Source organism: Nycticebus coucang, chromosome 21 (assembly GCF_027406575.1).
Source record: "Nycticebus coucang isolate mNycCou1 chromosome 21, mNycCou1.pri, whole genome shotgun sequence".
NCBI classification, from domain to species: Eukaryota; Metazoa; Chordata; class Mammalia; order Primates; family Lorisidae; genus Nycticebus; species Nycticebus coucang.
In genome coordinates, this window is record NC_069800.1 from 44,171,058 (window position 1) to 44,196,516 (window position 25,459).

At 54.0% G+C, this 25,459-nt stretch overlaps 1 protein-coding gene and 1 pseudogene across 5 annotated transcripts in view; one reads left to right on the plus strand and one right to left on the minus strand.

Moving 5' to 3' along the window:
* The window catches only part of SRC (SRC proto-oncogene, non-receptor tyrosine kinase), a 54,781-nt gene extending 29,468 nt beyond the window's left edge, over positions 1-25,313 (plus strand). For 4 of the 5 annotated variants that reach the window (XM_053574209.1, XM_053574208.1, XM_053574210.1 and 1 more), the window contains 13 exons: positions 4,267-4,434; positions 5,379-5,636; positions 7,147-7,246; positions 7,537-7,554; positions 14,358-14,456; positions 14,614-14,717; positions 16,579-16,728; positions 18,157-18,312; positions 20,295-20,474; positions 21,638-21,714; positions 22,406-22,559; positions 22,722-22,853; positions 23,143-25,313. In XM_053574209.1, the coding sequence (XP_053430184.1) occupies positions 5,387-5,636; positions 7,147-7,246; positions 7,537-7,554; positions 14,358-14,456; positions 14,614-14,717; positions 16,579-16,728; positions 18,157-18,312; positions 20,295-20,474; positions 21,638-21,714; positions 22,406-22,559; positions 22,722-22,853; positions 23,143-23,351 (1,629 nt within the window). In that variant the 5' untranslated portion in view covers positions 4,267-4,434; positions 5,379-5,386 and the 3' untranslated portion in view covers positions 23,352-25,313. The remainder of the gene's footprint in view (positions 1-4,266; positions 4,435-5,378; positions 5,637-7,146; positions 7,247-7,536; positions 7,555-14,357; positions 14,457-14,613; positions 14,718-16,578; positions 16,729-18,156; positions 18,313-20,294; positions 20,475-21,637; positions 21,715-22,405; positions 22,560-22,721; positions 22,854-23,142) is intronic. The other variant, XM_053574211.1, reaches the window with a different exon arrangement.
* Positions 134-23,392, minus strand: LOC128573798 (chromobox protein homolog 3-like; annotated as a pseudogene).
* Positions 25,314-25,459: the final 146 nt, after the last annotated feature.

The window sequence follows — 25,459 nt, forward strand, 5'->3', positions numbered from 1 at the left end:
TAATGGCTATGGAAATTTTCCTTAGTATTTAGAAAAGCTGTTTTCTAATGCAGAGGAAATAATATACCATGGTATCAAGTGTTTTTTTTTTTTTTTCTGATAAAGGAAGCAACTAGAGAAAGCTTTTGTTTGTTCAAAGTAACCAGTGCTATTGATGCAAGCCCCTAACGACTCTCCCAGCGCTACTTTCAAAATGAACATATCAAACTTGATTTATTAGAATGTAGTTATTTCTTCACACTCCCAAGACCCAGATTTTTTTATACATATAAATATATATAAAAAGCAATGCAAACAATTATTGAGCTTCATCTTCTGGACAAGAATGCCAAGTTAGTCTCTCTTCATAAAAAGCAATAACAATCTGAGGACACTTCGTGTTTGCCTCTTTTGCCAGCACCAAATCTGCCTCATCTGAATCTTTCCACTTCATAAGAAACCTTAATTCTCCACTGCTGTCTGTGGCACCATTTACTCTCTCAGGATCAAGACCTCTGGCAAAGCCTCTTGGTTTGTCAGCAGCGTCTCTTTTCTTTTTTGATTTGCTATTATCCGATTCACTGTCAGATAAAGATTTTCTTTTTGTACCATCCTTTTCTTTACCAGCTTTTTGAGAATTAAGAAATGCTCCAATTAATTTTGGACGATCCAAATTTTCTACGGGTTCCCAAGTATTATCAGCATCTGTAAATCCCTTCCACTTCAGGAAATACTCCACCTTCCCATTTACTACTCATCGATCCAGAACTTTTTCCACCACAAATTCTTCAGGTTCCGCCTCTTCAACCTTTTTACTCTTCTTTCCCATTTTTTGCAATGTAGTTTTATTGGAGGCCATTTTTATTGCAGACTTGAAGAGCTATTATTCACCGGCTCCGAGCTGCTCTGGGTCACGAGTCTGCAGCGTCCCCTGGCCTGCGCGCCTTAAGCTCCTTTTTAATAGCTGCTCAGCTTTCCACTCCGTGACTGCAGCATCATTTATTTAGCAGTTCTCTGATGAACACTTAGACTGTTACAGGTTTTCTGCGGAGAGTTTTAAGTAGGGGAGGCCTCCAGTTGTCTGTGTGCTTCACAGAGATGCCTCTGGCCGCAAGAAGAGGATGGGCTGGAAGGGGCCACCCCTGCTGTGTCCAGGCCTAGGACGTCAGGGCCTTGGCCTGAGGGAATAGAGATGTGTGCAGGGAGGAGATACCATACCCAGGGCTCTACCTGGTTAGGGCCTAGCAGAGGGCTTGGCACATAGGAGGTGCTCTGTAAATATCTGGTGAATGACTGGAGGAGTGTGTGTGCAGAAGCAGGGGTGGGATGCAGGCCTGGAGAGGTTAGGTCAGCTGGGCCCTGGGGAGCATCGCACTAGTACTCAGGACATCGTGGGCGTGTTGGGGAGCTGCATCCTGGTACCTCTCCTAGGGAGTGATAGTGCAGGCCGCTGCCTCGGGTGACTCCTCAGAGGAAAGGGGCCATCTTCCCTGGGAAACCTCAGGCATCCCCAGCACAGGGTCCCCACTGCTTCCCTTTGACCCCCCCAACCCCCACAAGGATCTATCTCTACCCCGGAGGCTGCAGTGGAGGAAGAGATGTGGGGAGATGGGCCCTTCTTCAGCGGGAGACTCATGGTGACTGGGCATTTGGGCCCCCAAATCAGGAAGCCTGAAGACAGGGGCTCTGCCCCTGCAAGGAGGGCCCTCTCTGCCAAGGTCACACATCACAGGGCAGCAGCCTTGCTGAGTCTTGCCCCCATCCTAAATGAGTCATCCTTCCCCAAGCACAGCCTGGAATCTGGTGCTTTCTGCAGGAGCTGAGCTCGGCTGTCTTCTCTGTTCACTCACTTCTACCAAGGGCATCTGGCTGCTCCACGGGACAGGGAGGTCCCAAGGGTAGGAGGTGGGGCCAAGAGTTCCCCCTCTGGACCCCATGAGCAGACACTGATTCCTGATTCACACACTCAGTGTGGTTTCCTGTTCCCCTTTCTTTTCCACTCTCACCCATGCTGTGTGACCTCAGGCCAGTTCTTCAACCTCTCTGTGCCTTAGTCGCCTCATTTGTAAAATAAAGAGATCATTAGTATCTACCTCCTAGATTATCATGAGGATGTGATGAGTCACTATGTGCAAGAACAGGGCCCCGTGGAGGGTCAGATCTCTCGTATTTGAGTATCAAGGAATGCTATTTGGTCTCTACAGTGTGGCATTCCAGGAAGGAAACAAGGTGCACATGACACATCAGTGCTCAGTTGGTCTTTGTCTATTCTGTACCTATTTCCAGAGCACCTGGTGGGTGCCAGGCCTATCCTGGTCTCTGGGGATGTGGACATGGATCCAGAAAGGACTTGCCCACAGGGAACTCACAGTCAAGGGCGCTAGACTGATCCCAGTCTTGTTTACAGTTGTGTGTTCCTGTGATGCTGGAAGGAGACACACCGTCATGCCCAGGTGGCAGGATTATGAAGCATTTCTTTTCTTTTTTTTTTTAGTTCCTGGAGTTCCCAAAGAATACATGCTGAATGATAAAACATTACCATTTTGTTGAGTACTAGCCGTGTGCCTCACTGTCCTAAGCACATTCTGTGTACTTTTCTCATGGATGGTCCCAATGGCCTTGTGACATGGGGATTGTTATCCTCGATTAACAGAGAAGAAGCTGAGGCATGGGGTCCCCCCCTGGGGTGGCAAGACTGGGATTCAGTTACAAGAGAGTGCTCCAGCATGCTGGCTTTTAGTTGCAACCTGCCGGCCTCTACATACACACACACACACACACGTGCACACGCACATCATTTGTATAGTTGGAACCAACCACCAAAACCAACAAGCAGAAGAACAAAAACCAACCCAACTCCACAAACCAAGGCTTAGGTCCCCTTATCTTGGTCTGAAAGGTCCTGTTATGCTTCTTTTGAATGCCCCAGTGGGGAGCAGTCTTCTTCATTAGTTTAAGAGCTTAGAGGCCAGGGGCTGTGTCTTTTTCTCCTGCTCCTTCTCAAGAAGGCACATACATTCTTTTGATGTAGGAAGGACCTTCAAGGTCCAGCCCTGACTTGCCCTATCCCTTCATGACACATGAGCCGAGTATCCATTTTCCTGTCTTTGATTACCTCCAGTGACAGGGAGCTCACTCTTATCATTTAGTTCATTTGAAAGAAAGCGAGAGCTCTTAGTTCTTTATATATGCATGTATTAAATTTTGTTTTTACTTTAAAATTCATTTTTATAATTTTTATTTCCTCTCAAAGCCCACAAATAAGTCCCCAACTATGGCGTCTTCTGAGGCAGGACCTGTGTCCCCCTCATCTCTGTATCTTCCTGTAGTGACTAGCAGAGGGCCTGCTAGTTGGTGCTGTAAACGGTGCACCAGGGAGCAGTGTGGGGTGGCTGACCGGGCCTCAGCCTCCATCAGGCCTGGGGCTGTAGGTAGCCAGCTCAGCAGGTCCTGTGGGACACCAACAGTATAAGTGCTGATGGGCTGTGTGACCGTAGTGGAATGGGTTGCTATAAAGACTGGCCTTCCTTGTCCTCAGCCCACTGACCAAGCAGCCCTGGTGTTCCCTTGGGCTGTTGAGCAGGTCTCCCCAAGGGTGTCTGAGCTAGATGGTCCCTGGGGAGCATGCAGACCACACCCCCCATTGTGTAGCCTGGCAGCCTAACGCCCAGAGAGTTCAGGGTGCCTGAAGTTCACATGGGGAGGAGGGTGGCAGAGCTGGGCTTGGCACTCAGGACAAATAGCCTTGCCAAAGGCCCCAACTAGTCAAGGGGACTGTTTGTCATTGGGTTCTCAGAGGAAATTCTGGATTGGTTTTGGGGTCTTCAGCATCCCCTGGAGAATAATTGGAACCCACATTGCTGGTGTGTCCAGAATCACACAATATCAATAATAGCTGGTGTGGCAGGGAGACCTGAGATGTTGCTGGCACTCTGTATTGTCGCATTTACTTACCACAACGACTCTCTCATTTACAGGTGAAGAAATGAGGCACAGAGAGAAGTTGAGTAGTGAGGTCACATAGCTGATTAGGGCCAGAGCCAGGATCTGGGTCTGGAGAGTCTGGTTCCGGAGCCCACCTTCACCACCATACCCTGCCTCACTCTTGCTCTTAAAATGCATTGGCAGGGTTGAAGGATGTTTCAGGTCTGGGAGGTTCTTAGCACTGGGCCTACCAGAGTCAGACCCTGATGAATAGTGAGCCAAGAATGAGCACCGTTACAATTTCTCTTTCTAATCATACCCTCACAGCAGCCCTGAGATGTCTGCTTTATTCCTGTTTTGCAGATGAGGACGCTGGGGCCCAGAGAGAGGAAGTGACTTGGACAGAGACATACAGCAAGGAGAGGTGGAGCTGGGCCTCTAGTTTGAAACCCCTGACTCCACACCTGGTGTTGGTGCCAAGACCCCAGGCTGCTTCCCAGATCCTCTGGGACAGCCCCTGCTTTCCACCAGGTAAAACGATGGCCCTGTCAGGGCTCAAGATGGGTGGGGAAACCCCAGTCAGGCTTGATGGGATCTCTGACTACCGAGAGCCTGTGGATGGGGAAGTGAGAGGCAGGGTGGTGGTGGCAAGGCTGTGGGCACTGGGAGTTTTCAGTTTGGTTCCCTCTGTGTTTCCTGAGCTCTTGACCTCCTAGCTTCCTGGCTCAGAAATCTCTTAACTCTTGAATAGACATTCATTTAACTCAACTTCTTATTGAGCACCTACTGTATACCACCCTGTACTAGGCACCAGTAGTGACCAAGACAGACCAAAGGCCATGACAATAATCATATAATCACATGAATTTAAAAATAATTAAAAATAAGGAGAAGCACAAAAGTCAGCAGAAGTTAATCCAGGGCCAGGATTTGGGAAACACTTCTTAAGGCAGTGACTTTTGAACAGAGAATGGAAGGAGGGCCAGGTTACCCTGGTAGAGTAGTTAGGACACTGGGAACAACATGTGCAAAGGCCCTGTGGCTAGAGTGAGCTCACAGCCATCTCTCCTTTAAACCTCCCACTTTGTGTTGCTGGCTTGGTTGCCAGTTGTCTCCCAGTGTTAGACAATTTCAGTCAATCATACATTCATTCATCAAACCCCCAGTGAGTCCCTTCCTCTGAGCTAGGTGATAGGTACATGGGCATGACTCAAATACTGTCCCTGCCCAAGAAGGAGAGAAACAGAGACTCAAGGGAGAGGTGAAGGAGGTCAGGGCTTCTGATCATGAAGCTTCTTGCCTGGCCCTATGCCAAGGAAGCCCGTTTTATGGGTGCCATCATTATGCCTGTTTTACAGATGAAGACACTGAGGCTCTGGGAGGCTAACTCCGCCTTCACTGGGCCTCAGTTTTCCCAGGCAGCCCTTCCTGCTCGCAGAGTTTTTCCTCCACCCAGGATCCTCTCTCCTCTCCAGCTAGGATCATGGGCAGCAACAAGAGCAAGCCCAAGGATGCCAGCCAGCGACGCCGCAGCCTGGAGCCCTCCGAGAACGCCCACGCTGTCGGCGGGGGCGCCTTCCCCACCTCCCAGACCCCCAGCAAGCCAGCTTCGGCCGACGGCCACCGCGGCCCCAGCACAGCCTTCGCCCCCGCCGCCGCCGAGCCCAAGCTGTTCGGAGGTTTCAACTCCTCGGACACGGTCACCTCCCCGCAGAGGGCGGGGCCGCTGGCTGGTCAGTGGGCCTGGGGTGGTGGTGCGGGGACGTCCTCGTCCCTCCTGGCCAGGCCTGCTTCTCACTCTCAGGAAGAGGAAGAGTCTGTGGCTTACTTGGCCTGGAGGCCGTGGGCGTGGAAGGGCTTTACGAACTGTAGAGCGTCAAGCGCTCTGCGTTGCCTTTGGGGGTGAATCAGACGCGGACTGTCCAGGCAGGGGAACGCTGCCGGAGAGAAGGGCACAACGGGGACCAGGCCTGAGGCTACTGTCCCATGGCCCAGCATTGTTCTCTCCCCGGGCGAGTCGGGAGAGAGGCAGGACGGGCAACCAGCGCGTGGCACCCGGGCAGAAGGCTGCCCCACTGCACGGGGGTGTTTGAGGCTGGGACAGCGCCCAGATGCGCCCCTGCGCCCTCTGCTGGCGCTTTGTGGGCACGGCAGCCCGGGCCCGCGACGCTTAGATGGCGATGTGGTGGGGACACTAGACACACATGTTCCCACGAACATGTGCCCTCTGCTGGCACACGCACACAGGCGGAGCGGAGACAGAGACACAGGCACACAACGCACATAGGAACACACTCAGGGACACGTGGATGCACAGATACACATACACGGATAACGTATCTCAGATAAAGACACACGCAGTGCAGCCAGAGCCTGTGCAGAGACACGCGCAGGGGACATAAGGCACATGCTCAGCTAGGAACACCGTTGTGAAGACTCCGAGTCACAGGAGCACACATCCACACACGTGCAGTTAGAACATACACACAGAGACACAAGGACGGGCGTGGACCTCTCAGACACAGACACACACCCAGATGAGACAGATGGACTCACAAACACACCCATGCATTTGTTCAAGAAATATTCGTGGAGTTCCTATTATGTGCCAGGACTGTTCTCACAAACCCCTCTGGGGGAGAGAAGTGAAGAACAGGTATGGAAATTGTGCAGGGTGTTGGAAGGTGGCAACTGTGTGGAGGAACAAAACCAAACGGTGGGGGAGGGAGGGAACTGGGGAACTGGGGCATGTGTGGAGGTGGAGGTTGTAACTAAAATGGGGGGACAAAGGGACCTCTTTCAAGGGACAGTTACCTGGAGCTAAGTCTTCCCAGACCCCTAGAAGCACCCAGTGTCACTTACAGAGAAACAGAGAACACTTCCCGCAGGGCCTTCTGCAGCCACCAGCTTATTCAGCCTGTAGTTCCGTCTTAAACACTGTGTGCCAGGCTCTTGGGAACAAAACAAGGATGCCTATTATTGGGGACTTCTGGTTCTATGAACAAGACAGATGCTAAACAGATTAGCCAACCCTCAGTACCCTCTAAAGACCAGGGGCACATTCAACATGAAGGGACACTCACACCCCCACACACTGCACAGACACGCATACAGCGTGGACCCCCACTGAGTGTGACCATGTCTCTGGGCAGGGCACTGGTGGTGTGTAGGAGACATTGCCTTCCCCCGAGTCCCCCACCCCATCCCACCCTGCTTCACTGACACACCCACCCCTCTCTGCAGGCGGAGTGACCACCTTTGTGGCTCTCTATGATTATGAGTCACGGACGGAGACTGACCTGTCCTTCAAGAAAGGGGAACGGCTCCAGATTGTCAACAACACGTGAGTGTACCCCTTTCCCACTGCCCCTCAGGACGCGGTGTGTGTGTGTGGAGGGGAGGTTCGCAGTAGAGGGTTCCTGCTGCACAGGAGCCGTCGACAGAGGGCAGTGTGGAGCCAGGCACCTGCTGCACTCTCGCCCTTGGCAGCACCTGCTGTCCTTTCTGGCTGCCCCGCCGGCTGGGCACCCCTCCCTGGCCGCAGGGAACCCCTCCCCATCCCTGCCTCTGCTTGCTCCCTCCAGCCCTCTCTCAGCTTCTCCCTCTCTCTGCTTCTCTCTCGCTGGCCCTTAGGAGGAAGGTGGATGTCAGGTGTGTACACACTGCGTGGGCGGCGGACTGGGGGAGTGCTTCGCTGGTGGGGAGGGTGCCGTCTGCATGCATGTGCTTAGACCGCCAGTATCCCTCACTGTGCTCTCTGGCTCCCTTGGCTGCTCTCCACCCCCCACCAGTTTGCCCTGGTCCTGGTCCTGGGCCAGGCTGAGATGGAGGCCACACCCTCCATCGGACCCTCCCCACACTTCTTCTCTATGCTCTTCCCCACTCAGACCCTTCAGCCCACCTTGAGTGCCAGCTGCATGCAGGGTGCAGTGCTGAGCCCAGTGAGGCCTGGGTAGAAAAGACCTTGTCCACACCCTCCTAAAGCCAGATTGCAGCTGGGGAGCCAGCCCTTTGCCCCAGTCTAGGCCAAGTGTCAGGCAGAAACTGGGGTCAGCTCCTGGAATCCCTGCAGTGTGCCTTCCTCTGGTGGTGGCCACAGGGCCTGGGAGGGTCAGGGCTTTGAAGGAAGGACAAGGAAGTTGTGTGGCAGGTGGAGGTGGTGGACAGCCACCCCTTGACTAGGGCAAGTTGAGGGAGGGTGGGGACTGGAGGGGACTGATACCTTTGGGGGGGTGCAGGGAAGGGGGGTTCTAGAGGGTAGAGGAGAATTGATCCATCCCTGAGTGTCCTCAAAGGCCTGGCTCAGGAAGTGGGACATGTGCGCCATCTGCCAGTGTGTCTTGCTTGTCCATGCCACGCTTTTCTTGTGCATGCTATTCCCTCTGCCTGAAATGCCCTTTCTCCAGCCTCTGCCTAGTGCACTCCTATTCGTCCCTCAAGATCCAGTGCAGACCTGCCTTCTCTGTGAGGCAGAAGGGAACACAGGTGCCAGGTGCTGCGCCAGTCATCTTTGCCCATGTCCTCCCTGCATTTGCTCCTCTCTGCAGTCCAGTGGACTCTAGCAATGGGGGAGGGGCCTGTCTCATGAAACTGAGGCTCAGAGGTGTTGAAGGTCCTTGTCCAAGATCATATGGCTACCAAGTAGCAAAGCCAGGATTAGAACTTGGGCTGTGGCTCTCTCCCCTCCTCAAGCTGCTCTCTGGGGGAGGCGAGGGACTTTCCTAGCACCCCCCCACCCCCACGTCCCACATGTCAGAGTCCTGACTCCAGTCCCTGTATTGTCACCAGCTCTTTGCATCTGCTTCCCCTAAACTGGGAGCTCCTCAAGGGTTGCTCTCTGGTCTCCTCTCTTCAAGTCTCCATGTCACCTGTTGTTCAGTACATTGCGGGTGGCCAGCTGGTGAACAGGATGAGTGAACAGAATAACAGTGCTCTGAGCAACTTTTGTGCTCTGTGTGTGAGCCAGGTCCTGTGCTGAGTGTTTTAAGTTGCATTATTTTATCTCTGTGTCACTGCAGCCCTGAGAAGTGGGAAATCTCATTTGCTCCATTTTACAGATGAGGAAACTGAGGCCTAGAAAGGTGAAGTGACTTGCCCAAGGTCACACAGCTAGAAGGGGCAGAGCTGGAGGGGTAGGCCAGCCCTTGGAGCCATGCCCCTTGCAGGAGGGCTTAGAGGAGGTGCAGTGAGCCAGTGGAGGGAAAGGCCTGTGCAGGGGGAGGACCTATCAGGACTGTGGCTTTGAAGTGCTAGGGGCATCTCAGTGTAGGTGACAGCTTTAGTAACGATGTAGGGTCAGCAAAGGCTCAAGGAATTTTGATTCTGCCCCTCTTAACCAGAGTCAGAGGGCAGGCTGCCCCCACTCCTTTGTCTAGCCCCTTTCCTCCCCTTTTCCTGCCTTCTAGGATGGGTCAGGGAATGTTTGACCAGGCTTGGGGCTGCTAGGAGGATGGAAGAGATGGAGTCTTACCCATGGGAAACCCCTGCGTAGCAGTGAGGGGCCCCGATGGGGGTGGGGTGGGTGGATTAAGGAGCCCTTTCTCACCCTTCCTCGTATTACTACACTTAGCTCAGCTGAAGTAGAATCCCCGCAAGAAGCTGGGAATTGGAGTAGAGCTGGGGCTGGTGCTAGAGGGAAAAGAGAGAGAAGGGGATTGGGGAAGTGGTGCTTAGTGGAAGATGGGCCACCCAAATTTAGGCGATTGGGTCTCATATGTCACCCAGGGACCACCATGGCTATTTAGGGTTCATTATTGTTTCGTGCCTCCCCTTCTGTATGCATGAGGGAATCTAGCATGGGCCGCCCCCCATGTGTGGGGGCTGGGCTTGCTGTCAAAGGAGGTGGAGAGCTTGAAGATGAGCCCATCTATTGGGGTTTGCAGATAAGCTGGGGCAGCTGGGGGTGGCCAGCCAGAGCCTGACAGCCCCAGGCCTGAGGGTGGCTTGGGCCCAGGAAGTGCCAGGCAGTCAAGTTTCTAAGATGAAGACCACACTCCATTGGCTTTGTTGCCAAATGGCCCTGGGTACTGTGTAGCCCTGGGTCAGAAGAAGCCCAATGGGGTCTGAAGTCTGCTAGACCTAGTGTCTGAGTTTCCAAGGGTCAGGACCCTACTGGGTTGCTCCACGAACTGCTCCTTCCTACCACCCAAATTCCAGCATCTTCTTTGGGGGAGCTTTCCAGCAGGCACTGCCAGGCAACAGCCCTGAGCATTCCAGGGCAGGGGGCACCTCAGGACTAGAGCCTCCAAGCACCCTGCCTTCATGTCCTCCTCCACAGTCTGCCCTGGCCTCACCCTTCCCTCACCCACTCTTAGGCCTTGGGGCTTGGAAACTTGATTGCCTGGCACTGCTTGGGCCCTGGCCAGCCTCAGGCCTGGGACTGTCAGGCTCTGGCTGGCCACACACCCAGCTGTCCCTGCATGTCTGCAGTCTCCAAAGAACACCCTTAACTGTCCTAATAGTCCAAGTGAGTTAATATCAAGATGCAAACTGGCATCATGTCCCAGGTTCCAAAGATGCCACAGCCCTGGTCCACATGCCAGCCTGGCTGGCCACAGGATTAAGTCTATAAGGAGGATCCTGAGGCTCAGAGAGCTGAGGTTAGTTGCCAGAGATTACATGGCTAGTGATCAGCAGTTGAGATGTAAAGTCTCAAATCAGGGCTTCCAGGCCTAGCACTTTCTCCTCTGGCCACATGTAGGAAGGTGAGGGGTTGAGCAGGGGATGTGTGATTCCTTCCTTTCCTTCTTCCTGCCCATCTCATGAGGATCAGGCCCCAGGGAAGGCACTGGATGCAGTAAAACTCCTCAACCTGACAGACTGATGTTGCTGTTACATCCCATCACAGCCATCTGAGGGAGGTTTGAGCCTCCAAACCCTTGACATGGGAAGATAGGGCTTGGTGCTCCCATTTCACAGGTTGGCAAACTGAGGCTCTGATGATAATCACAGCAATTATCTCAGCTTCCTCTGAGCCCCAGCTCAATGTGGTCTATTTACACACTTTGCCTGAGTGGGAGAATCCCTGAGTATTATTTCCTTTTTATAGATGAGGAAACTAAGACCCAGAGAGGGGCTCGACGCTCATAGCTCAGTGATTAGGGCACTGGCCACATACGCTAGGGCTGGTGGGTTTGAACCTGGCCCGGCCCATGACAACAACAAAAAAATAGCCGGGCATTGCGGCAGGCACCTGTAGTCCCAGCTTCTTGGGAGGCTGATGCAAGAGAATCACTTAAGCCCAAGAGTTTGAGGTTGCTTTGAGCTGTGACACCACGGTACTCTACCGAGAATGACACAGTGAGACTCTGTCTCAAAAGAAAAAAAAAAAAGATCCAGAGAGGGTATGGTACTCACCCAGGGTCACACAGCAAATCCTTGTTGGCGACTGGGACTGTGCTGCTCTGGGTTTAAAGACATTTTTAGAGAGTAGGGAGAGGCACTACAGAGATACAGATTTGGTTGTTTTTATTTGTTTAGCCAAATTCGGATACTAACAGCTCATGCGTATTCAGCAGCCCTGTTCTGACATTTTCCATCCTCTAAGGGAGGCATGACTATTTCCTATCTGACAGAGGAGGAAACTGAGACTGGAGGGTGTGATGTGGAGGCGTCAAAGTCACACAGCCAGCAAGGGATGAGCTGTGATGTGGCCCAGGGCAGTCCAATTCTGGAGCTCAAGCTCTCAGACACCTCCAAAGTCAAAGGCTAGAATGAAGTTGGACCTTGTGTGTCCTTTAGCAAAATTGCAGTGTATTTCTTTCCCTGTCTCTTGTGAAATAAAACTCTCAAAGTAGACTGTGAAACCCCAAACTCACATCTGGGCTGATGTTGGGAAGCTGGGAGCTCTGATTGCTGAAGTCTGGGTAATGTCAGCCAAACTCCTCTTGCTTCTGGGGCCCTGCTCGGCTGGCCACTGGACATGTGCTTCCTGCCAGACATCCATTCTGTGTGGGGGGCAGAGGCTTCTCAGAGGGCAGCCTCCAGACTCTGGCTTTGCTAAGCTGTCTCCTTTTTCTTTTTTCTATTTTGTAAATTTATTTATGGGGATAGACTGGTCTCACTATGTTGCCCAGGTTGCTCTCAAACTCCTGGCTTCAAGCGATCCTCTTATCTTGGCCTCACAAAGTTCTGGCCTTACACTGCACCTGGCCGAGCAGCCTCTTTGTGCAGCCTCTGACCTTACACCTTGGCCTAGTCTTGGTGCTTTAGGTTCTGTCGTCTTCTGCTGGCTTTCCTGAGGGCCTCAATCTCTGTGAGTTCCTGGAAGGCATACTGTGTCTGCCTATGGGCACCCAAGGGCACCGGTTCTCACCCTTGCTTTGCCATTGATTCACTGTGTGCCTTGGGGAAATCACTGCCCTTTTGTGCTCAGGTTCCTCAGGGGTAAAATGGAGGCTTTGGACTGAAAGATCTGAGAGATCTGTTCCCTATGACTTGAGTCCTTGTTTTATAGCTTCAGGCAAGTCCCTGACCCTCCCTATCTGTGCCTCAGTTTCTCCAACTCTCTAAAGAAAGTGCTGGGTGCTGTGTGACCTTGGGTGATCCCTCAACATCTCTGAGCCACAGTTCCCTCGTCCGGGGGTAGAACCTTGCCTTCCTTCCTTGCAGGGTGGTCATGAGGGTCCAAAGAGACAGACAAGTGTGTATACCTTGGGTGGTTTCCCAAGAGGGAAGTGGATGGAGATTTTGGGCATCCATGGGCTTCTTTCCTTGGGAAGGGACTCCCCCTCCCCCTCCAGGGAAACCCCTCCTGCTCAGAGACTGCACTGAGCTGTCCCCCCAACTGAACATGGGCACATGTGTGGCCATGACACAACTGAGTCAGGCCCACACAGCCCCAGCTGAACCCCGTTTGGCTCATTCCATCTGAAGGGACCCCACACCCTCTGGTTCACCTTGGCCCACCCAGCTGATCCTTGGGGTCTGTGGTGCTTACCTGCATCTGACAGGTCCTCAGAGAGCTCCCCCCTTGCTTCTCCTGGCCTCAACTTCTTCATCTTTAAAATGGACCGAAGAATGTGGCCAGGGGCAGCTCAGACAAACAGGTGCCAGGGTTCAGATGGCGTAACTGTAGGCAAGGTCCTTTCTCTGGATTCTGGAAGGGATTGGGGGACAACCTATTCGTACAGATGATCTCAGGGTCATGGTGAGGTCCAAAGGCCACCTAGGATTGAAAAGAGTTCAGCAAGCTGTCAGCCTCACCACTCTCTGTAGGTGAGGGTTCCTTCTCAGCTGGAGGCTGGGGCCTGGCTGTGTGACCTTGAGCAAAGGCTTTTGATTCTCTGTCCTCAGTCTTCCCATCTGTACAGTGGGAGTGAGAGGGTCCCTAGTTCTCAGGTTGCCTGCCCAGTGACTCCCCCCCAATCCCCATGGACCTTCCCTGTCCCTGTTGGTTGCTGTGGATGTGAGGCCTCTGTGGCTGCCCTCCCCCGCCCCCACCGTCCCGTCCTCAGCACCGCCTGGCTCTCCCGCTCTCTCCCTGGCTCTTCCTGTCATTCTTTGCCTCTCACCACCCCCGTCTCTGCCTCTTCTCTCCTGTTGGGCTCTCGCTTTCTCCTCCCTCCTCTGTCTCGGGACCCCCGATCCAGCCAGACCTGGTTCACGTTCAGATGGCTGCAGAGGTACTTCCACCCCACCCTGCCCCAGACCAGGCCCAGGGGACCTGACCCCAACCCCTCCTGCCCCTCCTCCGCACCCTCTCCACCCCTTCCTCTCCACCGGGCAGTTAGCATAGATGTGCCCTGGGCATTGGGGCTCTGCCACCTTAGCCCCCTCTGACATGGCTTGCTGTGTGACTTTGGGCAAGTCCCAACTCCCTGTGGCCTCAGTTTCCCCCTGCAGGTGGTAGGCTGCAGGAGGAGGTCTGAAGTCTTTAGCCAAGAAGCCCTTTAGATGTGACCCATGATTTGTGACAGAGATAATTATTTGCTCTAGTTTTCAGGGTGGGGTCTCAATTGTCCCTGGGCCCCATTCATGTCTCACTGGCTCCCAGGATTGGGCTTCTGAATCTCAGGGCTTGGGAGACTTTGTAGGTCTAATTTGACTATTTCCAGCAGGAATCTTCTCTCTTGTTATAACTTTGCTTGCCTTCAGGGACAGGGAGGTCACTCCCTCACTCCAAGGCAGCTCTAGGCATCTTGAGATGTCTCGATACATCTGAAAGGTAGCAGATTACTTACTGTCCCAGGACTTTGCCTTCAGGCTGCTCAAAGTCAGTCCTGCCACAGTCCTAGACAAAGCCCCTCTGAGCCAGCTTAGGTGAAGAGGCATCTAGGCCAGGGAGGGGCAGAGTTCAAGGCTAACTTGCCCTGGCACAATGTGGGAACTCAAGCTGGCCCCCCTGGGCCTCATTTGACATCAAGGGGCCCTAGCACAGCACCTAGGAAGATCACGGGCACCGGCTCACCGCTCATGGCTCCCTTCTCCTTTGCTCCTCCTTCTGCTCTGCTCAGAGAGGGAGACTGGTGGCTGGCCCACTCGCTTAGCACCGGACAGACAGGCTACATCCCCAGCAACTATGTGGCGCCCTCTGACTCCATCCAGGCCGAGGAGTGAGTATATTTACTCTCTGTTCCTGCCAGTGCAAAGTCTTTCCTGGGCTAGGGTGGAAGGTCTGGCTGCCCAGGGCCCTAGCCACATCCAGGCAGGGGCACTGTGAATAAGCAGAAGCCTGGATGGCTGGCACCACCCACCTCCCTCCCACCCCAGGTGGTACTTTGGCAAGATCACCAGACGAGAGTCCGAGAGGTTACTGCTCAACACTGAGAACCCGAGAGGAACCTTCTTAGTACGAGAAAGTGAGACCACAAAAGGTATGGGTATTTCTGTTGACCAATGGAAACTGAGTCTTTTATGGGTGGTTTGAACTGGGTGTTGCAGAGTAAATAGGAGTTTGGTATATGGCGTGGGAAGAGAAGAGCTATCCAGGTGGTGGAAATGGCAGGATCAAAGACAGGGAGGTACATCTAGGGACCACAGTTATCTGGGGTGTTCAGAGATGCAGTGAAAGATGAAGCTTAGCCTCTCTGGCCTCAGTTTTCTCAGACGACGAGTGGGCATAGGTTGTCAGGAGGTCTGAGCGTCACACAGCAAAAGGTTTATTCCCAGAGTGGGTGCTAGTGCAATGGCCCCCTCTTCTCCTTCCCAGGGGCTCTGGGGCTGCACTGGGTGCTGGGCTTGGCTTTGCATCCCCCATGTCCTACAGTCTTGGCCCCTGCTCCCCTCCTGACCCTCCCCCCAGCCAGAGAATGAAGATCATCCCCTTTCTCTCCAGCCCCTCTCAAAGTGGGTTGCAGGCGCCTCGTCACCATGGCAACCAAGCTGGGCCGCTTCCTGTGGGCCTGGGGCTCAGCGGGAGCTGGGAAAGCAGAGCATCCATGTCGTGCGTGTGCGTTTATGAGCAGCTGTGTGGCCGTGTACAGATGTGCATGCTGCGTGTAGGTCTGGGCATGTGTGTGTGTGCACGTGGGGGTGGAATTGTGTGTTGCTGTGTGGGAGTGAATTGTTGCAGTTTGTCCTTGTGCCTGGGGGTCTGGGGAGCGTGTGCTTGTGTAAGCATGTGGCCATTGGGCACGGCATGCCTGTGTGTGTGAACACATGGTCAGGGCTGGCTTCAGCCTCAGGCCTGTGTCTTCTACCTGCACACAGCCTGGACCATCTGCAGAAAATCATGGTTGCCCAATGCAGGCTTGAGATCCTTGGGTATGGGCTTGAGTGCCAGCTCTGTGTCTGTCTTGCTAGGTGACCATAGGCCAGCCACATTTCCTTTCTGGGCCTCATTTTCCCCAACTGTACACTGGAATTGTAACCTCTGCTTGAGGACTATCCAAAGGAAGGTCTGTGGGCTGCAAGGGGTGTGCTTCAATTCTGATGTCTGCACAATGGCAGGCTAAGTTCCCGAGAAGGGCTTTTTCTGGCCTCTGGAGCCTCTGCTCCACCTCTGGGGCTCAATCCCCCTTCCTGATGCCACCCAGGTATCTTTTGGGCTCAGCTTAACAGAGGCTTCTACCTGGGCCTGCTGGGGGGAGGAAACTTTTCCAGCTAAAAGCTTATCTAGGCTTGAAGGAAACAGGAAAGGAGCCACCAGGGCTGGCCCTGCTTGGCCTTGGCAGCCTTCAGGCCTCACCTAGAACATGATCTACCCATGATGCTGTCACCTCTGCCAGCCACCCCATTCTGCCTGAGCCTGGGCCTGTCTTCAGGAATGAGCAGGCCACAGACAGTTCCCTGTGGGCCTACCCAGAGAGAGAAAGCTGTTAGGTCAGAGAAACACAGCCATGTGGGGCCCTTCCCAGCCTCCCAGCAAACACTTACCGACTTCTTACCACCTGCCAGGCCCTCTTATATGTTGTCTCACTGAATCTTCCCAGCCATCCTGGGAGTGCCCCCTTTGTGCAGAGGAGGAAACTGAGGCTCATAGAGGGCAAGTGACTTGTCAAGGTCACATAGTTGGGATGCACACCTGGGTTTCAGAGGTCCTGCCAAGGCCCAGGGTGCGTGGCAGGACACTCTGGTCACCTGTTCTTTGCTCACTTGGCTCTGCCTGGGTTGCTGCCCCAGAGCTGGTTGCTGAGAGACAGGGTGGGCCAGTCAGGCACAGAGCAATGCTTGGTGCCATGGCCTTTGGGGGCAATTGGCAGGGTGGTCACACTCACCTTTGGGCCTGCCCTGCAGGTGCCTACTGCCTCTCTGTGTCCGACTTTGACAACGCCAAGGGCCTCAACGTGAAGCACTACAAGATCCGCAAGCTGGACAGTGGCGGCTTCTACATCACCTCCCGCACCCAGTTCAACAGCCTGCAGCAGCTGGTGGCCTACTACTCCAGTGAGTGCCCAGGGCTGCCGGCAGTGGGGGTTGGGCTAAGCCCTGGGGGAATGGGAAGGGTCTTGAGACCTCAGCTGCAGACCCTGAGGAAGGGGCTTTGGAGCCTACAGGGGCTGAGGGCTTCTGTTATCCTGGAAGGCCAGGTCTGCTGCTCCTTCTGCTTCCCCTCCCTCCCCCAAGCTCCCTCTTCCTGTCTCCCTTCCTCCCCTCTCCTCTTCCTCCTCCTTGCTCCCCTTCTCCCTAACCCCCTCCTCCCCAACCCCTGCCCCTCTGGCCTTCGCTCTCCTCCTCTTTCTCTGTAGCTGGCTGGTGTGGAGGGGGCTGCCCTGAGGAACACCAGAGTGAGCTGGTGGGAGGGAGGGGACAAAGGCTGGTATCATTTGTCTCCATTTGTCTCCACAGTAGGACCGGTCTGAACCAGTTGCTGGGAGAGGAGGAGGGGGTGGCTAGATTGTAGCAGCAAAGAGGGAGAGTGTGGGAGCGAGAGTAGTTGAAGGGGCTCACGGTGCGTGCGGCGCCCACCATGCAGGGTGGGGAGGTGGGGCCTGGTGCAGTGGTGTGGCCTGCCGTCCTGGACATCCTGAGCCACCCTGTGGATTGCAGTGTCAGAGGCCTGCGTGTGTCTGTGCCCTCTGTGTGTAGGTGTGGTCTACTCCACACCCCCGGCCTCTTCCCCTTAGCTGGGCCTCCCACTTTCCCCTAGGATCACCCCCATTCTTTGCCCTGGCCACCGCTGTAGGGTCCTGTTCCTACAGATCAGAACCCTCCAGGGGCTATCTTGGGATCTTAAGATAAAGACCCCTGCTGGCTCTGAGGCCTGTGTGGTCTCATCTCTTTTCTGAGAGCCTCTGCACAGGCCCTGCCCTCTGCTTGGAGTGCTCTCCCCTACTTAGCCCCTCTCCCTCCTCCAAATCCCAGCCCAGCTGCCACTTTCCTGGGAAGCCTCCCAGGACTCGGGCCCTACTGCTGTTGCACACGCAGCTGTCCCGTCCTAGACATAGTCAGACACATGCATGGTACCCTGGCGGGGCGGGGGGGGGGGAGGGGAGGGATTGAGCTCTTCCTTGGCTATGAGCTCCGAGGATGGGTTCCTGTAGACTTTTTCCTCACTGGGTCCCTGACTCCCCTTAAAGCAGTGGTTCTCAACCTGTGGGTCACGACCCACAGGAACTGTATTAAAGGACCACAGCAATAGGAGGGTTGAGAACACTGCCTTAAAGTGTGATGAATGAATGAATGACTCAGTAAGCAGATGTGGTGCATAGAGCACTGTGGGCCAGGGTGTGGGGGGCTGTGTACACATAGCCATCACACCTGGCCTGCAGGCAGCCTGCGTATGTACTATGAGTGGGGATGCACACACAACTGGACAGGGAGGCCCAGGGCAGACGCCTCTCCTGACCTGCACTCCCCTGCCTACATCCTCAGAACACGCTGACGGCCTATGCCATCGCCTCACCACCGTGTGCCCTACGTCCAAGCCGCAGACTCAGGGCCTGGCCAAGGATGCCTGGGAGATCCCTCGGGAGTCACTGCGGCTTGAGGTCAAGCTGGGCCAGGGCTGCTTTGGAGAGGTGTGGATGGGTAAGGCCTGGCCCTGCCCCTCAAGAAAGACCGTGGTCCTGCGGGGTTGGGTGGGGTGGGTTCACTTGAGAACCAGGCAGATGTCTGTCTTGCGTGGAAGCTCAAGGCTACCTTGGTTCCCTTTCCTTTAGTCACCTGTGCTGAACAGAGAAGCACTGTTGTAAATATAGAGCACCCCAGTGCCCACTGGCACTGAGTTGGGGTGTAGCTCCCCAAGTGCTATGCTCGGCACCCCTGCAGACCGTCATGTCTGTTTATTAAGAGTTGCTCAGAGTCAGGCATCTTGGCTCCCCACAGACCTGCCAGGCAGCCTCTCTCCGAGCCTCAGTCTTCCCAAGTGTAAAATGGGGCTGGTGATAATAGCACCCATCGTGGGACTGTGAGACACACGGCCTGTGTGTGTCCACATGTTAGCTGTTAGCCATGGGAAAGGCAGCCCCCGCTTGTGGGGCGGGGGCTGGGGCGCTGAAAAGCTTAGGGTCTGGCATGTTCTGTGCCTGTTAGTGATTTCCTGTCTAACCTTGGAGAAACAGCAAAACCGTCCTTGAAAATGAACACCATTTAACAGTGACAAAACTCAGGCCCCTCTTCTACCGGCTGGTTTCTGCTGACACAGGAATGCTACAGCCAGGGTGGAGGTGGCCTTGACAGTTGTAAGTCTGTGGCTTTATCAGGGGAGCATAGTCTGCTGTTTCCAAGGTTGTTTCGTCCGAGCCACAGCGTGCATTCGGTATCACTGTCTCCTCTCCTCTCTTCAGAGCTGACTGAGGAGAGGGGAGAGGCTTTCCTTAGGGCAGTGGTTCTTAACCTGTGGGTCACGACTCCTTTTTAACAATGAAAATACCACTGCCTTAGGGGAAGCAGTGCAGGGCCAGAGGCCTGGAGACTGGGGGACTGGCCAAGTCAGGGAAGGGAAGGTGTGGGTTTTGAGCTGGCGAGCAGGGAGAGGACCTGAGCACCCCTTGGATGGATCCACAGCTTTGGCCATTGTGGGGACTGCAAAACTCATCCTGGCTTGGGCATGTGGTGGTGTCTGGAGGGAGGGTCTCTCTTCCTCCCTGGCTGCTCCAGGTACACTCCTTAAGGGCCACGTACAGATCCCCAGATGGCCTAGGCCAGGAGGGCCACAGGGACGGGCCCGAGCCCCAGCCCTTAGATCTAGGCCTGGCAGTGGGGAGGAATGGGCCCAAGGCCACTCATTAAAGAATGCTCCAGCCTAGCAGGGACCAGTACCCAGATTAAACACACTGGTCTAGAACACATCTTCCCCCAAAGTCCCCAGTTTAAAAACCACATAATAGTAAAACGCTAGCTACATTATTCACGGAGCTCACAGTGGTCCTGGCCTGATGGCTGAAAGCATTTCACCCTCAAATAGCTCCCACAGGTAGGCCCAATGGGATTTCCATTTCCAGGTGAGGAAACTGTGGCAGGAGGCAGGGGCAGGAGTCATACTCTGGCCAGTTTGACCTCCATGCCTCTGTGCTTGGTGCAGAGCTGCACTTTCTAGGGGTTGTGGGCTCCAGAGGCAACCTCTTGTCTGGTGGCCTCAGTTGTCCCCTGGAGCATCGCCTCCTTACCCCTGGCCCCAGCTCGTGCCCATTCCATTTGTGGACACCTGAGGCACCTTTGATGCCCTGCTCAGAAGGAACATGATTACCCGGGAGTGAGAGCAGTTGAGTTGGAGCCCCTTTGGGGGACATTCCTGAAAGTCAGAGTCCTGACAATAGCTACTGTTTTTTGAGAAAGTTATAGAGACTCATTTAATTCTTGCAACAGCCTTATGAGGAGCACCGTGTAATTGTCCCCATTTTACAGATGGAGATACTGAGGCACAGAAAGGGGACTGGCCTTGACTGGCTTTGTCACATGGCTAGGAAGGCCAAAGCTGGAACTGGCACCCAGGCAGGGTGGTCCTGGGTCCTTGTGCTGTAGGAACAGAGGGTCCTCTGCTGAGGCAGCCTGCATGCCTCCCCCCATAGGGACCTGGAACGGCACCACCAGGGTGGCCATCAAAACGCTGAAGCCGGGCACAATGTCTCCAGAGGCCTTCCTGCAGGAGGCCCAGGTCATGAAGAAACTGAGGCACGAGAAGTTGGTGCAGCTGTATGCAGTGGTGTCTGAGGAGCCCATTTACATCGTCACGGAGTACATGAGCAAGGGTGAGGCCTGCATGGGGTCATGGGACCGCCCCTTGCTGGACAGCCTCCACGGATAGGGCTGTTCACAACAGGGCAGATGGGGTACAAGCTGCACTTCCCCCCAAATCTAGGATGTACATCTTCAGAGGTGGATCGGAATATAATCAGATTCTCACATCAGTGGAAAGTTAAACCAAGGATTGCCTTCCTCATTTCACTTTTTAAATGATTTCCTATGGTATATCTTATTTCCCCCATTTTTCTGGTTTCCTAAAGCTGTTTGCCATATTGGGGCTAAAAGAGAACTCCCTCAACCCTCGACGCTGAGCTGCATCTAGGTCAAGTTGACAACAATGAAGTTGACCTTGACTTAATTTTTAAATTACTTAGTTATTTTCAAAATTCCACTTTTTGGAGGTATTATTTACATACAATAAGATACCCCCATTCTACAGGACGTCTTAGAAGTTGCTATACATAGGGAAAATGGGAAATTGTAGCCGAATATACCTTTATTTACAAAATATTCATTACAAAATTTTACAAAATACTTATAAAATATTCTATACCTCTTTTTATATACAAACAAAGTCTTCTCTCCCACTCGTGGTGAACACTGTCCAAGATATGTATTGTTAAATTTTCCCTATGGTGACTCTTGCGCCATGATGTAAGTGTCTGGGTTAGTGAGTTTTAACAAATGGATTCTCTGTGCATCCCTGACCATTATCAAGACATCAACATCTCCATCACAGAAAGATCCATGTACCCCTTTGCAGATGGTACCCTCCAGCCTCAACCCCAGTCACCAATGATCTGCCTCCATCATTACAGATGCATTTTGTTTGCTCTAGAACTTCACATATGGAATCTTTTACCTCTGAGATTCACCCTTGTTGCGTCTGTCAGTAGTCTATTCCTTTTTTACTGCTGACTAGGATTCCATTGTATGCATATACTACAGTTTATCTGTCCAGCTGGAGGGGGACATTGGGTTGTTTTCCTTCCTGTTTGTCTTTCGAATGACACGCCGAGTAAGACTTTAATCCAAGTTGGGTTTCCATATAATCTGCTGTGCTGGTTAAAGCCAGGCCAGCCTGCCTGGGTGGACAGGATTTGAGAGTCAGGGCTTCAGGGCTCAGGGAGGACAGGGTAGGGGCTAGAGCTGGTATTTTTCTGCCCAGGGAGTTTGCTGGACTTTCTCAAGGGGGAGACAGGCAAGTACCTGCGGCTGCCTCAGCTGGTGGACATGGCTGCTCAGGTGAGTCAGCCCCCACTGCCTCCCACACCATGAGCTCTCAAGCACCCAGACCCATCTGGCTTACCTAGTTCTGGCCTCTTGAGTGCCCCCTGCAGGAAGCCTGACTTGATTGCTCCCCACCCCCACCCCCCTCATTGATCTTGCCCTGTGTATCGCTGCTGCCATGAGTGGTGGTCCTTACCTGGGCATTAGGAATCATTGACTTGTGGTGGGACCTCAAGCCTCAGTTTTCTTCTCTGTAAAGGTATTTAGTCACTCAGCAAATACTATAAGATGTGCTCTACAAGCATTTTTAAAAATTTAATCCTTATCACAACCAGGAGTAATAGGGACTGGCTGTTATTAGCATTTGACAGATGAGAAAACTGAGGTTCAGAGATGGGACTTGGAACAGTGGGCAGGACCTGGTGCCTATCCGTGTCTCTGGGTCAGTGGAGGTGTCTTTTCATGGTCACAGCATTTTCCCGGCTGTATCTTATCTTGTGCCTCCCTTTGGCCCCTGCCCTGTGCTCTCTCCTCCCGCTGGGTGCTGCTTCTGCTTTTCATGCCAATGCTTGAAGAAGTGTGCAGAGGCAGGGAGTGTGGTTGGCTCTCCACCCCGGGGGTGACACCAACCTGGGTCACGTGCCCTGTGCCCCTGGGAAGGCTGTGGGGTGGCCCTCAAGCCAGACTCCGGCGGTTCTGTCTGCAGATCGCCTCAGGCATGGCATATGTGGAGCGGATGAACTATGTCCACCGGGACCTCCGCGCTGCCAACATCCTGGTGGGTGAGAACCTGGTGTGTAAGGTGGCTGACTTTGGGCTGGCCCGGCTCATCGAAGACAATGAGTACACAGCCCGGCAAGGTGAGTGTGGGCTGTGTGGCGGGTGACGCATGGCCTTGGGCAGTCACATCCTGCTCTGAATCTCAGCTTCCTCACCTGCCACGGGGAGATGAGGATGGTGGCTATCTGTTAGAGCAGTCATGACACACCGATGAGCCTCCCTGACCATTTTGGCTCCTGCAGGTGCCAAATTCCCCATCAAGTGGACGGCTCCAGAAGCTGCTCTTTATGGCCGATTCACCATCAAGTCGGATGTGTGGTCCTTTGGGATCCTGCTGACAGAGCTCACAACAAAGGGACGGGTCCCCTACCCTGGTAAGCAGTGTCCCCATGGCCCATCTTTAGTCCCCAGACCCCTCTGTCATAGTGGCCTTGGGCCAGCCACACCCCTCCCATGCTTCAGTTTCTCCATTTGAATAACAAAGTAGTTGAGCATCTGATCTTAGGCTCTCTCCATGGTCAGGGCTCTCAGCCTTGGGGACAGGACTTACCTATCGTCATGTCCAGCCTGTCCTAGGCAGGAAACCCTTTTGTTGTCCCTTTAGCTTCTCCCACAGCATTCTCACTGGAGCCAGGCTCACCCCATGTCCTGCTCTGCCCACAGGGATGGTGAATCGTGAGGTGCTGGACCAGGTCGAGCGAGGCTACCGGATGCCCTGTCCACCCGAGTGTCCTGAGTCCCTGCATGACCTCATGTGCCAGTGCTGGCGGAAGGAGCCAGAGGAGCGGCCTACCTTCGAGTACTTGCAGGCCTTCCTGGAGGACTACTTCACATCCACTGAGCCCCAGTACCAGCCCGGAGAGAACCTCTAGGAGCGGGAAGGGCCAGATGGACTTCTCGGCTTGGATCCTGGTCTGGGGGGCCCCTTATGTGGGTCTTGCCTCCTGTTGCCTGCCCATATGGGCCCTCCCTCTGTGGAGCTGAATTGCCAGGGGACAGGCTCCTCCCTCTTTTGTGGCGTGGAAGGGCTTTGGGACATGCTGGAGCCTGTGAGGGCAGGGCCAAGGCCAGCACAGTGACTCTGTCCCAGCTCCTGGGACATATGCCCCCTCCCTGGGTTCCCTCCCTAGGTTCACCAGTCTTTGGAGAAGGAGCCGGGAAGAGTGGCTGGACTGGGGCTGGGCACCCTCTTTCTGTGCATTGAGCTCCTTTTCTATTTGCCACGCCCCCCAGGTCTGTCTCAAGAGCTGGCCAAAGAGCCTTTCCAAAGAGGAGCGAAGGGCCCCTGGCCCTTAGCCTGCCTGCCACCCTACCCCTTGCCATCCACTTTGGAAACATCTGTAGGCAGAGGCCATCAGAGCCAAACCCCTCTGCTGTCGCTCCCAGGCTGGGGGGCCTGAGTTCAAGGTGATGCTGGTGGGTGCCATGAGCACCCCTCAGGCCCTGCCCTTCTTAGATCTGAGGAACCCTTAGGGATCGTCAGTTGCCCCCATTTTACCCATGGGGAGACTGAGTCCAGAGAGGAGTTGTGACTTGCCACAAAGAAATTCAGGGTTGAAGTGGGATTGGAACCTGGTGCTTCCTCTGTCTTCCTCAGGAACTAATGAGAATCGTCCTCTGAGGCATCAAGGACAGACTGGGACAGCCCAGGGGCAAGGGTGGGTTAGAGATAGTGAGTTTGCAGCTGCTGCCCACTCGACTGGGCTGTTGTCGGGGAAGAGATTGGAGGCAGATGTGAAGCTGAGCTGGGACTAAGGGGGGAGGTGCAGGTGTAGGGAGGCAGGCTTCAATCAGGATGTGGATGGCTTTTGACCTTCAGAGCCAGCTAGCCATGAAAGAGTGAGCTCCCAGGCAATGAAGCAGAAATAGAAGAACCAATAGGCTAGGAGGCCCTGGCCCTGACCTCAGGAGGGAACCCCAGGTCCTCCTTTCCCCACTTTGTCCTGTGACATTTCAATGTCTGGCCTCCGGTCTCCTGGTACCCGTTTACTTATGAGAAGGGAGAGGAGTACTGGGTGGGGTAAAAGAGGATGAAGATTGGCCGTGTGAACTTGGGCAGCCCCTGCTGTATCTCTGGACTGTAGTGTCTGCCCCATGTGTGGCCATGGTCCCTGCAAGCTCCTGTGGCAGGACATCCACGGGGAGCCCAACCCTGCAACGTCAGGCGACTGTTTCGGGCGTGGCTCTGCTGTTCATTTGGACGGCTTCTGCCTGGGCCTCAGTGTGCCCATCTGTAAAAGGGCAGACACGTTTGTGGCATCCTGACAAGGGTCTCCGTGTGTGTATGTGTGCACGTGTGTGTCTTCATGTGTGTCCATATTTAACATGTAAAAACGCCGCCCCCGTCCCCTAGACACATTGTACATTTCACCCACGGCACCCCATGTCATAGCAATAACATTCCCGCTGTCAAGGGTTCTCGAGCCAGCCAGGCCCTGCCAGTGGGGAAGGAGGCCGAGCAGTGCCTGCCTATGAAATTTCAACTTTTTCTTTCATATGTGTTGATTACCCAAGTCTCCCGTCCTTTGCAGTCATACCTGGGCTCGCTTACCCGAGCGTGCTCTCAAATCCCCTCCAACTGTCCAAGGCCCTTTGTTATAAGGTGTCCTAATACTGTCCTTTTTAAAAAAACAAAAACAAAAAAAATCCCCCTAAAACCCCACAGTGTTTTGTAGATTTCAGATGACTATGCAGAGGCCTGGGGGATCCCTGGCTCTGGGCAGGGCCTGGGGATCCCAAATTCCAAGGCCCAGGCTTGGGGGGAGGTGGGAGGGGGATCCAGAATTGGTTGTAAATACTTTGCATACTGTCTGATTAAACACAAACAGACCTCAGAGTTTGGCCAACATTTTATTCAACACCTTCTGTGTGCTGGAGAATGAGAGGGGTGGTTTGTGAGAACAGGCTGCCAGTGGAAGGGCCTTTGGCAGTTCTAGGGTAGCTGGAGGGCTCCAGGCCAGGATAGAGATGACATGATCAG